General features: G+C 41.7%; 1 protein-coding gene across 1 annotated transcript in view; it reads left to right on the top strand.

The window, feature by feature from the left end:
- The first annotated feature begins 327 nt into the window (after positions 1-327).
- Positions 328-14050, top strand: part of FAM117B (family with sequence similarity 117 member B) — a 28347-nt gene continuing 14624 nt past the window's right edge. The window contains exons 1-4 of the mRNA XM_009088074.4: positions 328-1043; positions 7813-7961; positions 12140-12232; positions 12745-12858. Of these exons, the coding sequence (XP_009086322.2) occupies positions 521-1043; positions 7813-7961; positions 12140-12232; positions 12745-12858 (879 nt within the window). The 5' untranslated portion in view covers positions 328-520. The remainder of the gene's footprint in view (positions 1044-7812; positions 7962-12139; positions 12233-12744; positions 12859-14050) is intronic.

Genomic DNA, 14050 nt, shown 5'->3' with positions numbered 1-14050 from the left:
AGGACCGAGAGGCGGGGAAGACGCCACCACCTCGCAGTTCTGCCCGTGGCGGCGGCGGCCCGGCGTGAGGGGGAGGCGTGAGGGGGAGTCGGGAGGGGGAGTCGGGAGCGCGCCCCGTTCCCGCCGGGGCCGCGCCGCCGCCCGCGTGCGGCTCTTTAAGCGCTGCCCCCGCCCCGCGCCCCCCTCGTGCCCCCGCGCGGGCTCGGCCACTCAGGCGCGCGCCCCGCAGCCAATGGACGCGCCGTAGTTGCGCGAGCTGAGCGGCGCCGCACCCAATGGGAGGGCGCGGTGGGCGGGGCGCGCGGCCGGGGCACTATTGTTGATGAGGCGCACGGAGGCTGCGGGTGCCGCGGCGCGGAGGGCACGGGCAAGGGAGCGGGACGGGAACCAGGACGGGGCTGTGGCGGCCGCAGCCGCCACCTGAGGCGTCGGACCCCGCGAGCTGCGGCCCGCGCCTCGCACCCTTCCCTCTCTTCCCCGCCTCAGGCCGCCTTCCGCGAGCCCCGGCTCCCGACGGACAATGTCCCACCAGCGCGTGAGGCGCGGCGGTTCCCCGACCCCCGCCACCACCCTGGCGGGGGGAGGCGGCGCGGCGGCGGCGGGCGGCGGAGCAGCGGGAGCGAGCAGCCGCCTCCAGCCCATGCGGGCCACGGTGCCCTTCCAGCTCAAGCAGCAGCAGCAGCAACAACATGGCAGCCCCACGAGGAGCGGTGGCGGCCCGGGAGCGGGGCTCCCACGCGCGGCACCCCCCGGCAGCGGCGGGCGCGGCGGCCCCGCCACGGCCCCGCCGGGGGGAGCGGGCAGCGGCGGCGGCGCCGCCTCTTCGCGGGGCAGCCCCACGCGTGGCCATGGCGGGGCGCGGGGCAGCCCCCCGCGGCACCACCACCTGCCGCCGCCGCCACCGGGCAGCGGGCCCTCGCCCTGCTCCTCGCCGGTGCCTCCGCTGCCGGAGGGCAGGGTCCGGCACCACCACCGGCGGCAGTCGCCGGAGCCGGGCAGGAGCTCCCCAGAGAGGAAGAGTCCCAGCTCCCCCGTCTGCAAAGGTGAGCGACGGGGGGTCCGGGCCAGCGGCAAAGGGCACGTCCCGGGCCGCCCGGCCGGGCGCGGGATGCAGGGTGCCGGGCTGGGGCCGGCGGTGCCTTCGAGCGTGCCGTGCCCCGGGGCAGAGGTAGGGACGGGGCTGTGCCCGGGCTGGTGCTCGCCCTGCCCCTTCTCTGGCCGGCGGCAGGGCTTGCCGGGTGTGCGTGCGTGGAAGGGCTCGTTGCTTTTGTTGCTGCTCTGTTGCGCCCTGGCTTTCAGAAGAGGAATAGAGAGCCAAGCGTGCCATGTGGGGGTTGTGACCGCTTCTGTAGTACCGCGAGTACTGCCTCGGATTCAGGAGGGTAGATGTACTTAAGGTGCTTGGGCACAAACTTAAGGTGAATTTGGTGTTTGGGGGCTGTTGTGGAGCCTTCACATTTACCGTTTCTGCACACCTCGTGCCAGATGGTGTACGTGGTTGTTATCCAAACAGTGTCCCTCATCTTGTAATTAATGATCTAACTAGTGCTGTAGGCATGGCAGATAGGTGTAGAACAAAAGTATTCAATGTCTCTCTTAGTAGTTGCTTTCAGCATGAAACCTGCAGAAGGACTTGTGTACTTGAGAGTGATGACAATCTTGTGCTACAATGAAGATAGAAAATAGCGTGGCAATAGCATACGTGTTGTAACAAATTCCATTTTAACTTCTTGAATAATTAAATCTTACTGGGACTGCTTGAATATAAGTAATGTATGGCATCAGGCTGCGGATAATAGAGGCTGACATATGTAAGTCCTTTTTATTTTTTGGGTTAAAAGTTTGCTCAGAAATGCATCAGTGAGGTTTTGTGTTCATGTCCTCAAATCTGTTATGTTTAAGATACCAAAGCTTGCAGCTACTCATTTCTATGAAATTGCCTGTGGTAATCTAAAGAGTAAAGCTGACTAATATGCAGAAGTGTACATGTGGAAATCTGGGACTAGCCCCCCCTTTAACACTTCTGCTTCTCCTAATACTCCTCCCCCTTTCTAAAATAATGATTGTAACCAGACTACCACGTTGGGTTTTTTCTTTTTTCCTGTCCTGGCTTTTGAGGAGTGGTACTGCCAAATAAGACAATCATAACCAGTTGGTACAAGATGACTGTGTGCCTCCTAGTTTGCTAGTGTAAGAAGAGGACTGATAGGGTTCTGAGTTAGATTTTCCACTTTCCAGATAAGAGTAATGAGGGTTTTATTAAGGCTGTATTATATTAAAGGCTTTGGATCAAGAAATGTGTGTATTCTTCATTTGAGATTCTTGTTAATCAGTAACCTGAAAGACTTTATCCATATCACAGAATCCTGTCTTTTTCCTGTGAACTTCATGAAACTCTTGCTTAAGATACAATCTGCTGGCCTGGAGAATGAGGAAGAGTGTGGTTAGCCTTGAGGTCCAGGTTCAAAAACTGTTTGTAAAGGCATGTGTCAGACCAGTTAGGGTGGAAGAATTGCACTGTCTTTTAGTCACTGTGGAGAAGCCTGTTGAAACCGTGCTGGCCTCTCCACTGCTTTGAAGAATTAACATGTATAAGGAAAGAAGTCATTTGATCACTCTACTGTGTTAAGATAACTCCACTAGCTTTTTACAAGATGTGTGAAAACCGAAGAGTGGTGTCCATTTAATTGCTTCCACATGTTCCAGTTCCTGAGCAGTACTTGTACTGGCCCCAAATGCAAGCTAAACCTCTTTCCTATTGCTTAACATTTGGATTGTGCAGTCCAGTGCTTGACAGAGGCTGAGTTAACTTCAGGTTTTTTCTTCATCTAAATGAGTAAACAGTGTGAGCTGAGAACATGGAGGTGGAACTTTTTTTACCAATGAGGCAATGGTTGTGCAGACACACAGGACACTTGAGGATATTGGTGAGAATCTGCTGCAGAATCACTTGGGTTTTTCTGTTTCTTGCTTTCAGTTAATGATGGCTTTTGTTCATTCCTAGAGCTGCAGGCATATTTCTTTAGATAAAAATGAACCTTGAGGTTAGACAAATGATAGCTTTTCCTGAGCTTAGATACTGGTTGTATCTAAGTTTAAGTTGTATCTAAATATAAGTTGTATGCTTCAGATTCAGTTTTAAATATTTCAGATTTTCTTTCCTGGAAAACAGTTGAATAGTTTTGAACTTAGTTTTCGTGAATCTGCTTTACACTTGAGAGCCGTAACTTGTGACTTTACAAATGTGACTTCTGTGGGTTTTGGGTGTGGTTTTTGGAGGGTCTTTTTAGCCCTTGTTTTCTGATCTGAATTGCAATTAAATGTTGGAAATACCCAACTGAATTTTCTGTTGATTATGGGATAGTTAAAAATTGAAGATTCTGTCATACAATTTCTAATTTTCCATGCTTTTCTTGCCACTTCTCTCCCTCCTAAATATGACCAGAAACCTAGATCTTGCTACTACCTGTTTTTCATCTTTTACTTTGCCTTTCTGGTCTCTCTCACTTCTTTCCCAGAATTCAGCTTCCAATTGTCTGTTAATATGTTCTGCCCTTCCCATCACTGCTGAGGCCTCATTTCTACACTGCAATGTCTGTCCTGCAATCTCCAGTTTTGGTTCAGTTTTCCCATATGCCTCTTCAGCTGTCTGCAAGCCTCCCATTAGAGGCCATTGTTTTGACCTACTAGTACACTGCTGTTACATGAGCTAGAGCTTACACATTTCTCTATCTTCATTGGTTTTGCCTTGGTTTATTCACTGAGTAAAGATCTAATGGGATCTTGTTATTGTGTCCTTATATGAAACATGTCTTGGAGGAGTTGAGCTGCTCAGCTGCAAGAATGTTACAGTGTACCCGGCTGAGTAAACAAGAAGGTCAAGACCAGAGCCATAGCAGTTGTTTACTTTCAGGTGCTTTGAGGTAGTGAGAGAGTTCTTTGCTGGGTGCTGGACTTTCTGGTATATTCCAGTTGACTGTATTGGACATCTAAACTCAGTCTGAAAATTAAGGAGAAAAATTGGTTAGTTTAATTTGGAGGATAACTTAATTGTTTTGTCTATGGAAGGGTAATATTAAAAGCTACTTGTCTAGCTGCAGACCTGTCAGCCTTAATGACCAAGGTTTTGCAGTAGTTTTGAAAGATATCTCTGTAGGATAAGAGAGAAGACTTTTTGTACCATTACTTCCCTGCTCTGCTTACCTAAGCTGTTTGACAAATGGTAGGAGTAAAGAAAGTGAATTAATTTTTGCAGCATCATACTGTAGATTTCTTGTAGCAAGCACTTTAGGGAAGTGCACTCATTGGGATTAAAAATATTTTCATTTCTTAGAGTTAAGTAGCTTGAACATCTTGGGCTTTCTGAGGTTTGGTTTTGTAAAACACCACTAATTCTGTTATTCTTCTGCAGTGGAACAATTACTAGTGAATAGCTCTCTTTAAATTTATGCAAGATTATCTTCTGAAGGGAGTATACACAGTTGGGTGGTGTGTCCTGTTCTTAGTGCACTGAGTCTGTTCAGTTCTTTTAATGAAACATGAAAAGCAGGTGAAGCCCCAGAGATCAGTTGCAGTTCTGGAAAAGATGACTCTGCCAGCTGTGTATGGGAGAGATCCCATGAATGTCCTTTCTGGGGAAAAGCCTGACCAAAACAGAACCAAAAGGTCAGCTGTATGCCTCGATGCCAGAGGAGCTAGTTGGGTCCCACCTCTTCTCGCTACTTTGGGTAGTCCACTTGTATAAAAAAAGCCTCAAGTGGAACTGTCAGGGAATTTTGTGAGTTCAGTGGCATCCTGGGCTTTTCTGCTGCTTGTTTTCTCACAGTATGTGTTAGCCTGTGTTTCTTTGGTTTCTGTTATACCTTTCAATCAGTTATTGGTAAGCATCTCTATTTGTTCAGTTTTGCTCTTCAGACCCACTGTTACATTACCTGAACTTATGCTGCCTTTGGGAGGTGGCTCTACTCTGTAAGAGGTGGTGTGTATGATACCAGGTCACCTGTAGCAACTTCTGTTGGTCACCTGTTCAGCAGTGACTGGTGAAGAGGTGGCAGCTTGCTTGTTATCTCCCCACATGATGGACTTCATTGATCTGTACTCTGTATGTTTGCTTTGGTTTTATTCTCTTAATTTGCTTTACTTGAGACTGGATTGCAGGAAGATTTTAATTTCTAAATTAATCTATACTAGTGGTGGATGGATAGGAGGGTTGATATTTTTCACAAATACTGGTTTAGAGAGATAATCAGGCCAATTAAAAGAGATCTAATATTTAAGAAGCGTCTATTTGATGAAACAGCTCCATTGTTTTTCATCAGCCACAGCTGTTGTAACTGTTATCTCTATGGAGGCAGATCTCTTGTTATGTAGGTCACATCAAGGAAAAATAGCAGCTGAACACTTGCTTCAAGTATTGTAGGGGAAAGTGCAATGAAAACATTGTGTATGTTCCCATTGAAATGTTTTGAAACAGTAAGAATTGTGTAGTAGACTTTGAATTTGTATAAAGACAGGTTACGAAGGTGGAAAAGTAAAAACATATCCAAACGTCATTCCCCCATCTAAATATAAATCATTTGAAAACAGAATTTCTTAAATGGGTTTTTAAATCAGAGGAAAAGAGTATTTACAGGCTTTGTGCCTTGAAAGGAGCAGCTTCCCTTGAACTTAAATAGTAAACAGGCTCTTCAGTTCTCATTCTCTCTGTTCATCAAAATAGTCTTCCAGTTGCTTTTTGTTTTGCTTGTGGCAGGGAGGAGAGGGTAATAGATTCTGCCTCTCCAGTTTTGAAGCTGTCTGCTGCAGTGGCTTTTGCAGATGATGTGGCTGACTATGTACACTTCCTGATTTATAATTTTTTTTCACATCCTTTCTGTTTCCCCTTGGTAAGAAGAGAGAAGCTTCTTGAAGAGGAAGAATAATAACTGAGAAGAAAAACAAACAGGGAGGATATGGCAGCTAATTCTAAGACAAATAACATATTTGATTTAACTTTGGAAGCCAGTGTAATTTTTAAGGAATGGCACGTTGCGTTAGCATGCCACATTGTCCTATAGTACACACAAAGGGAATAGTTTTGAAGTCATCTGATACAAACAGACCCTTCAGTGTGCTGTGTGGTGGTAGCAGTAGTCAGAGAATGTCTTTGATACAGGAGGAGTCTTAAGTGCAAACTCCAAAACATGTTTGCTGCTGCACCCTGAAGGCAAATCTGCAATGAGCTCAGTAGTAAGGTTGTATCATTGTTGGTACTTGTAGAAATAATAGCGGAGATGAGGTTTCCTGACTGTTTTGTGTGAGTGTGGCTGATTATAGTGCCAGCAATTGTTTCCTTATAGTTGAATTGAAATATTTCCCACATTTTTAGTGTGTACATTTCTAATAAATTTGAATGAGGCTATTTAGTGTAGAATGTTACTAGACTTGGGTTCTGTCCACTCCACTGAAATCTATACCTAACAGGTTTTATTAGTATTTCTCATATGTATTTTTAGTAGATTGCAACAGCTTGAAAATGGAATTTTGGACTTTTGCTGTCAGTGGTTTTATTATCTGACTAGCACTCAGACACTAATCAGGCACAACTTTCTTTGCCTGTAAATGAGTTTATGTATAATACAAATACTTCTAGTGCATGTATAATACAAATACTTTTAGTGCAGAATTAATGCTAAGGCACAGAAAGAGAGGACAGATGACTGAGTTTTTCCAGTGCCCTTTTATAAAGCTTCCATCTGATTTCTGAATCATGCTTGCTGTATTGTAGCCATGTATTTCAGGACTTTCTATTAATTATACGTAAGATTAATGCACAATTATTTCATAATTGAAATTCTTTTTGTGGGGAGTAGATGAGATGATAGTAAGCTTAGCTCATTGTGATCTCAGGATTTGCATTTTTCATCTCAAAATGTGTGAACACATATGTATATCTAGACCCTGGGTCTTTGCTGCTTATCAATCTCTTAAATTTACCAACCTCAGTTACTGTTTCGAGGAAACTTTCTTCAGTGTTTATTCTTCATAGCTTGTGGTGTAGTCTTTTACTGACACTTTACTTAAGACATCATTGACAGATGAGATAGATACAAATTTTTATTTTTAACAGTAGTCTTCCTTCTCATATTAGTTCCAATGGTTGTTGTATTAAACCTTTTTTAGTAAGGATTCCTCCTAGTATTGAAATTGTTCTGAAGTAGGATGCCAGTATATACACTACAGATAAGGTGTTGCAGAAGATACAGCACCAGACAAATATGAATGTAGTTACCAAGTAGCATGTAAAGGGAGGAGATGTCTCAGCTTGTAAAATGTAAATCATTACCGTATCAAAGTTGACTTCTAAATCTGAGGGTTATGCCATATGTCATGTGCTGGGTGGTTAAAACATACAGGTTTATGGTGTCCCTTGACATAAAGTAGGTGAAGAGCTGGTGGGAAGAACTGTAAGCTCAGCATTAAACTGAAGAAGTTCAACTCAGTTTTTCTTCATTAACCTTTATTTATGTGTAAACATAGCTGTTTTTATTTCTTCTACACCTTCATCATTTAAGAGACAAATGACTATTAGACTTTTAAAGGAATGAATAGTGTTGTGTAAGCACTAATGGAACATTTGTTTTTAAGGAAACGGTAAAAACAGATTTCAAGCTTATTCAAACAGAATAGAGCCTGGAAAAGCAAACTTAATTTCCATAATGAAAGTATCTTGTTGTGTAGGTAATAACATAGTTCCAATTTGATATGATTTCTTGTAGTCTATTTAAATAGATCTCTTAATTTCTTTGTATTCAAATATTCTTGCTCTAACAGACAAATCAAGACCACCTTCATCAAGCCCTTCCAGTATTGTTCGCCGCACCTCTTCTCTGGATACGCTCGCTGCCCCGTACCTCGCTGGGCAGTGGCCTCGGGATAATCACGGACAAGCTGCTCCCTGTATGAGAGACAAAGCCACCCAGGTAGGACAGAGTTTTTTTCCTTTGGAGCACTTAAGTGTGAAGACAGGATTTAAATGTAAGAAGCTTTTCCCTTGAAAACATTCACTTTAGCTTTCTTGCTCACAAGTTCCTATTCACTTTCAAATTGCAGGAATCCTACCTTTACCATTGCATGTGTGAATTATTTGCATTCTTTAAGTAAAGGCTGAGAACTGTAGTATCTTTTAGGTGTTCCACTTCCTTCTTGCCTCAGGAAAACAGTTCTGCATTGTACATCTGTATTTCTATTGTTCTTACAGGGTGCAGTACACTAGATAGCGCTGGAATTAAGTACTGTTTACTTTAGATGTATACAGAGAACTTAGTGGGGTATCCGTATATGTATGTCTGTCTCCAGCTCTTCATCCTCTCTTTGTAAAAGCCCCATAATGTTCACCTGTGTTTTATGCACCAAGTATAGAATTATATGCATTGGAGAGCTGTCTCCTTGAACCCTGAATGGTGTTGAAATCTAGCTCAAATGGAAAGTGTTAAAAAAACCATGTGATTTGCCAATAAACATCACCTGCTTAACCAAATTTTACAAGCTCTAAAGGTTCAGTCCCATGCCACCTGTAAAAACAGAACCAACAAACAATTGAATGAAATCCCTATTCCTGGAACATGGTTTCAACAAGAAATCTCCACTGACTCCAAAGAACATAAGCAAAATGCAGTTGGAAGAGGACCTCATAGCATATGGGACATCCTTGTGTTTGAACCTCTGTTAGGTTTGGTAACAGTAGAAAAAAAGTGTCCATATAGCTTTCAGTGTTTAAGAACATGTAGGGTGTTGAGCAGATGAGATCTGCAGTGTTACTGTGGGGCCTTTTTGAGATCTATAGCCTTTTGTGGGAAGGACCACAATTCAAAGAGCAGATCAGTGGAGAAGGAAGGTGTTTTGTAGGGAAATATGTTCATGTGGATAAGGTGGAATTAGGAGCTGGTGAAGAAGAAAGGACTTGAGGAACAAGTTTTCTCTGCAGGAGAACAAATTAGAAAAATGGTAGTAGACAGGGTGAAAAAAGTAAGCAGATTGAAGTAAGAGGAGGAGAATGAAGAAAGGAATGTGATATAAGAGATGAGTGGCTGTTTGTGCCTAGCTATTAGGGGTTTTTGTAGAGGAAATGTATTTGAAAAATTAATGAGAAGACTGTAAAGGGCATTAGATATTTCTGCAGAATGAGTACATTTAGTGGTGGTTTACATGGTAGTGTATTTCTGTGAGAACCAGAATGATCTGTTTGCACTTCCTAATTTAGAATTTATCAAACCAGTAGAAAGTTTAGGGCTACAGATGTACATCTGTATGGCCAAAGCTGATATTGATATGACAGTGATGAGGTATTACTGCTTTTAATCTTCCTGAGAGCAGCCAGTGGAGCTAGGGACAAGTATAAAATGTGACTTAAAATGGTTAGTTTCCCAAGATAATACAAGATGCCCATTTGTACTGTTCAGCTTTTCTGAAAATGTCGTATCTGGATGAAGTTTCACTGGTGAGACACTCTGGTTCCAGTGTGTGTAACTTCAGATTTCACAAAGTCTGACAAGAAATGAATGTGTTCTGATTCTGAGAACAGGAATTTAATTGGCAATGTATCAAAGGCTTCAAGTTGAGTAAGCAGGGTATCTTGATTGTGTGGAGTTATGGCACAGGGAATAGAGTCATTGAGGAAGCAGACTGGGAAGAGATGGCATTTAGTGGCACACTGCAGCTTGAAGGCCTTTCTAGAGATGGTCATGGGTCATGGCTGAGCTGAGTAAGAGACCCCAGGTCATGCAGAGACCGTCTCTCTGTCAGACTCCTCCTGCAACTGAGGATTTTGATGAAACCTGTCTATAAAACTAGACTGAATTGTGTACCTGAAGAGTAGTTGTTGGATGATGAATAGATGTATTATTGAGCATCCAAGGGTCTGGCTAGAATTTATACCTGTACTTATTAAGTGCTCATAAAACAGGTGTTAATAATCTTGTCTTTTTTGCTTTGAGTGAAACATGCTTGTCTTAGCAGTTAAAATGAGACAATTACTTTGTATTTTTTAAATTCATAAATAATTCATTTTGACTGGAAAGTTTTTGCCTCTTAAGACATTTTTTTTCTGAAATGTTCTACTGTCAGTAATAAATTCAGCCTTAAACTAATTTCTTTGTAATTTTAGAAAGCAGGGAGGATGTTGTGCATGGTAACAACTAATAAGCAAGTAGTAGTACTTCAAGAAACCAGAGAAATATAAATCCCACTTTGCCTATTGGTTATTTGGTCTATTTCTTGATAATAAATATAATAATCAAAATTTGGGGAATAAATAGGAGAAGACTTGCTAAAATAGTTTGCATTTCTGTTTTGATGCACGGGTTCCCTATAGCTGAATCTGAAAAGATTTCTAACTATCTGTTTTGAGGATGAGCATCAAAGCAACTTTAATGCTTTAAAATGAATCAGATATTAATTTATTAGATAATTCTTGAATCTTGAGTCAAAGTCTTGAATATAAATTAAAGGCAAAGACTAATTAGAGTGTTAATTATTCTCCTGTAGGCAAGTATAATGGTTGTGCTGAGTTGGGAAGCTAGAATTAGTAGCTAAAGCTTACTGTTCCAGGAGTTTGAGGATAGGATGATACTCCTGACTGACATTTGAGAATTGATTAGAGAAAGATTGGTTCTTGGGAATGGGGGTTATCAATTATTCTATTTTATGATAAAGATCAGTGAGTGCTTCTCTAGAAAAACAGATTGTAATAGATTCTGATTTTGCTATGAAATAGGAATTTCAAAGCAACCCTATTAACTTTATTATTCAGATTTGTCCTAGTTAGTTTTTTATTTGGAATGATGAAGATTTAAAAGTACTGATAATGGTTTCATTTATATGAAACTTGTGTCTGTAAATGAAACTGGTGGGGTTGCAACCTGGGTATTTGGAGTTAAGGCTCCATATTCCCTGCAAAATAGGGATTAATACCACAAAAGACTTGAATTTCTGATACAACTGCAGCTGGGCTAGGAAAGGTCAGCATGTGGCTTCTGCAAGCTATTAGTCTCATGTGTAAGAACAACCATGGCACACTGGAGATGTGAAGACTTTGAAGCAATCAAAATTCTCGATTGGAGAAAGTGAGATATCCAGAAAATGAGGTTAGCTAGATCACCACTGTGTGCTAAGAATTGCTTGGTGGCAAGAGTGGATTTCAAGGAATTTGCTGTCTTTTTCAGTGTGCAAAATGCTTCCAGAAATTCTTCCCCTTGCTTCATTAGGTTCTTTCCCTTACTTCCTGTGACTGCTCAGAGATTCCTGATAGATGCTACTATCTGTCTTCTTAGAGCCCTTGCAGTTCACTGTGTTTGAAGACATTTCTGGAGGTGGCTAGGTGGGAATACAAAGTGCCCATAAGGCATGCAGTATTATCACAGGCTTGCCTGTGCATTTTCTTATGTGAGATACAGTGTCTTAATGATACTTTGCATTTCTCAAAACTCCTTTACCACAGTATGTTTGTGACTTTTTTTTATTATACACGAATGGCTCTGTTGGTTCAGTGAAACCAGTTTAGTATTACCAGCTTAGTATTCTGCTTGGCCTGGAGCAATTGTGAACCTGGAACCCTTGGAGGCATTAATAAATTTATTCCCTGCTTTGCAATAGCTCTAGTGGTGCTTATATGACTTGCTTTCCTTTTTCTCATTCTTGAGAGCAAGAAGGTGATTTTGAAGCTGTGCTGGTGCAGGCTTCCACAGCGTTTACACCAAGCCACCCTTGCTAATGCTTCAGAAATAACAAGGTCAGCATCTGTGCAGGAAATGAAATCCACCATCTCCCCCCAGTTCAGCACCCTCACAGTGGTTCTTCAGAGCTCTGTAGCAGCCTGTGGTACATCTGGCTGTGAGTACTGCCTTATGCTCAGTCATTTGGAAGGGAAACTAGCACATCCCTATATTACACTAGGTCTGAAAGTTTGGGGCTTTTTATTTATATGGTTTCACTCAGTTTTTTGGTACTTCACCTGTGAGAAAGGCTTCTAGTTGGTTACTGTTCACTTTCAGTTCTGAATCCTGCTGATCTTAAATGTTCTCTCTTCAAATTTGTCTCAAAATATTCTGCCAGAAAGTAGCAATTATCTTTTTTAATTAGTCCTGTAATCTTCTTCCTACAGACAGAAAGTGCCTGGGCTGAGGAATATTTAGAAAAGAAGAGAAGCTCACACAAACGTTCATCATCATGGGGCAGCAATGAACAGCTCAAGGAGGTCAGAAATTACTTGAGAACTTTAGATGAAATGTTTTTTTGGTATGCACTGTTATCATGATGCTTCAGGAAGGCAGGAGTATTTTACTACTTTGTTTAATTATACAGATGGCAGGCTTGGTTAAAAATATGAAATTGCTTTTCATTTGCTATTTAATTAATATAAAATGCAGGTCAATTAATATTTTCAGTCTGAATGTGTGGGAAAGAAAATGTTAAATGAGAGGGACATTCTTTTATCAGAGAGGGAAATAACAGCAGTGACCTCACTACTTTCAAATTTTATGTATTTCAAGTTCTTCCACTAAACCTCTAGAGGTGTCTTCTGTGTGTTGGCTGAACTGCTAGCTAGCATACTAGGTTTGCATGAACTTGAGGATAATCTAGTGCTGGCAATAATTATGAATGTTATGGTAGTAAAGAATTTTAACTAAGTGATGGAATAAATGGGTGAAATTACCTGTGTACCTAAATACACCCGTTGAACTCTGATGTGAATTTTTCCTTTGTTAGATTGCAAAATTGCGTCAACAGCTGCAGAGAAGCAAACACAGCAGCAGGCATCATCGGGACAAGGAAAGGCAGTCTCCTTTTCATGGCAGCCATGCAGCCATTAACCACAGCCAGGTAAGGCTGAGTGCTTTCTGCCTGTATTGGGGAGCTAATACTACTTTCAGGTCCTTTCAAGGTTGTGATTTGTCTTAGAGGGAACTCAGAAATACCACAGACTCCTAAATATGTTGTAGCTATAGGTGAGTTCTGTGAAATAGAGCTCTTTCTTTTGGCTGCTTGAGTGAATGGGGCTCCAGATCTTTTTGTTACTTGGGTGAGCTGGCTTTGAGCTCCCACTTTCAAATAATTTGAGGTAGTTAAATTTGTCCTTGAAGCAAGGTTTTTAAAGTGCATTCTACTGGTTCCACAAAAGGATGACAGATAAGTTAAATCTAAAACTACAGACCATCTTCATTACATGTTACTGTGACAGTTACAACTTTGCACAGAGAGTCTGGTGTGGAGAAAACTGCTGCTAAAACTGTGTACTCAGATAAAAGGTAGCTTTTCTGAGCACATTTTGTTGTCTTGCCAAACACTCATCTAATACTGTGATGAGATTCAGAGAGCTTACCTGAAAAGGGCTCCTGCATGAGATCATTTATTTGTTTACACACTTCATGACATCATTCAGCTTTTTAAAGATTTTGTCTTTTTTTCCCATTTATCATGCCTTGAGACTTAAAGTAATAATCCTTTCTACAAAAATTGTGATGGTTAGGCCACCAAACGTTCTGTGTGCAGTTTCAGTTTTATTTCAAGGCTTCTAATGAGGTCAGGTTGACAGAGGTGTAATATTTTTAGCTCAATTGATAACAGGCATAAAAAAATTACCAGCTTTTAAAAACACAGAGCATTTTTCAAGTGTGTTTTTGTTGAGTAACTTTAAGAAAACCAATAGAAAAGTTTGGTGATTTTTTTTCAGAAAGAGTTTTTTTTCTCTCCCTACTGATATCTCATGACTGTACATTTGATACACAAAATTTTTTTTAACAGTTACAAAAAGAACAAATCCCTCACAATAGCCTTGGCAAGGCAATGTATGAAATGTTCTTTCAATGTTTTGAAAGCAACTAGGAAGCTGTCAGTGTTGTGAATTGAGAAAGTAGTTCAGCTGTGAAACTTCTCTGAAAATCTAATTACATTCCCAATTACTCCTGAAATGCCATTAATTGTTCCAACAAATATGATAATCTGACAACACTTAATAAAAATTTTCATTTGTCATTCCGTCCTTCTGGAAATAATTTAGGTCAGGTTCTTTCAT

The sequence above is a fragment of the Serinus canaria genome, chromosome 7 (assembly GCF_022539315.1).
Source record: "Serinus canaria isolate serCan28SL12 chromosome 7, serCan2020, whole genome shotgun sequence".
NCBI lineage: Eukaryota > Metazoa > Chordata > Aves > Passeriformes > Fringillidae > Serinus > Serinus canaria.
The sequence above is the reverse complement of the archived record's forward strand: the minus strand, read 5'-3'. Positions and strand labels throughout refer to the sequence as shown.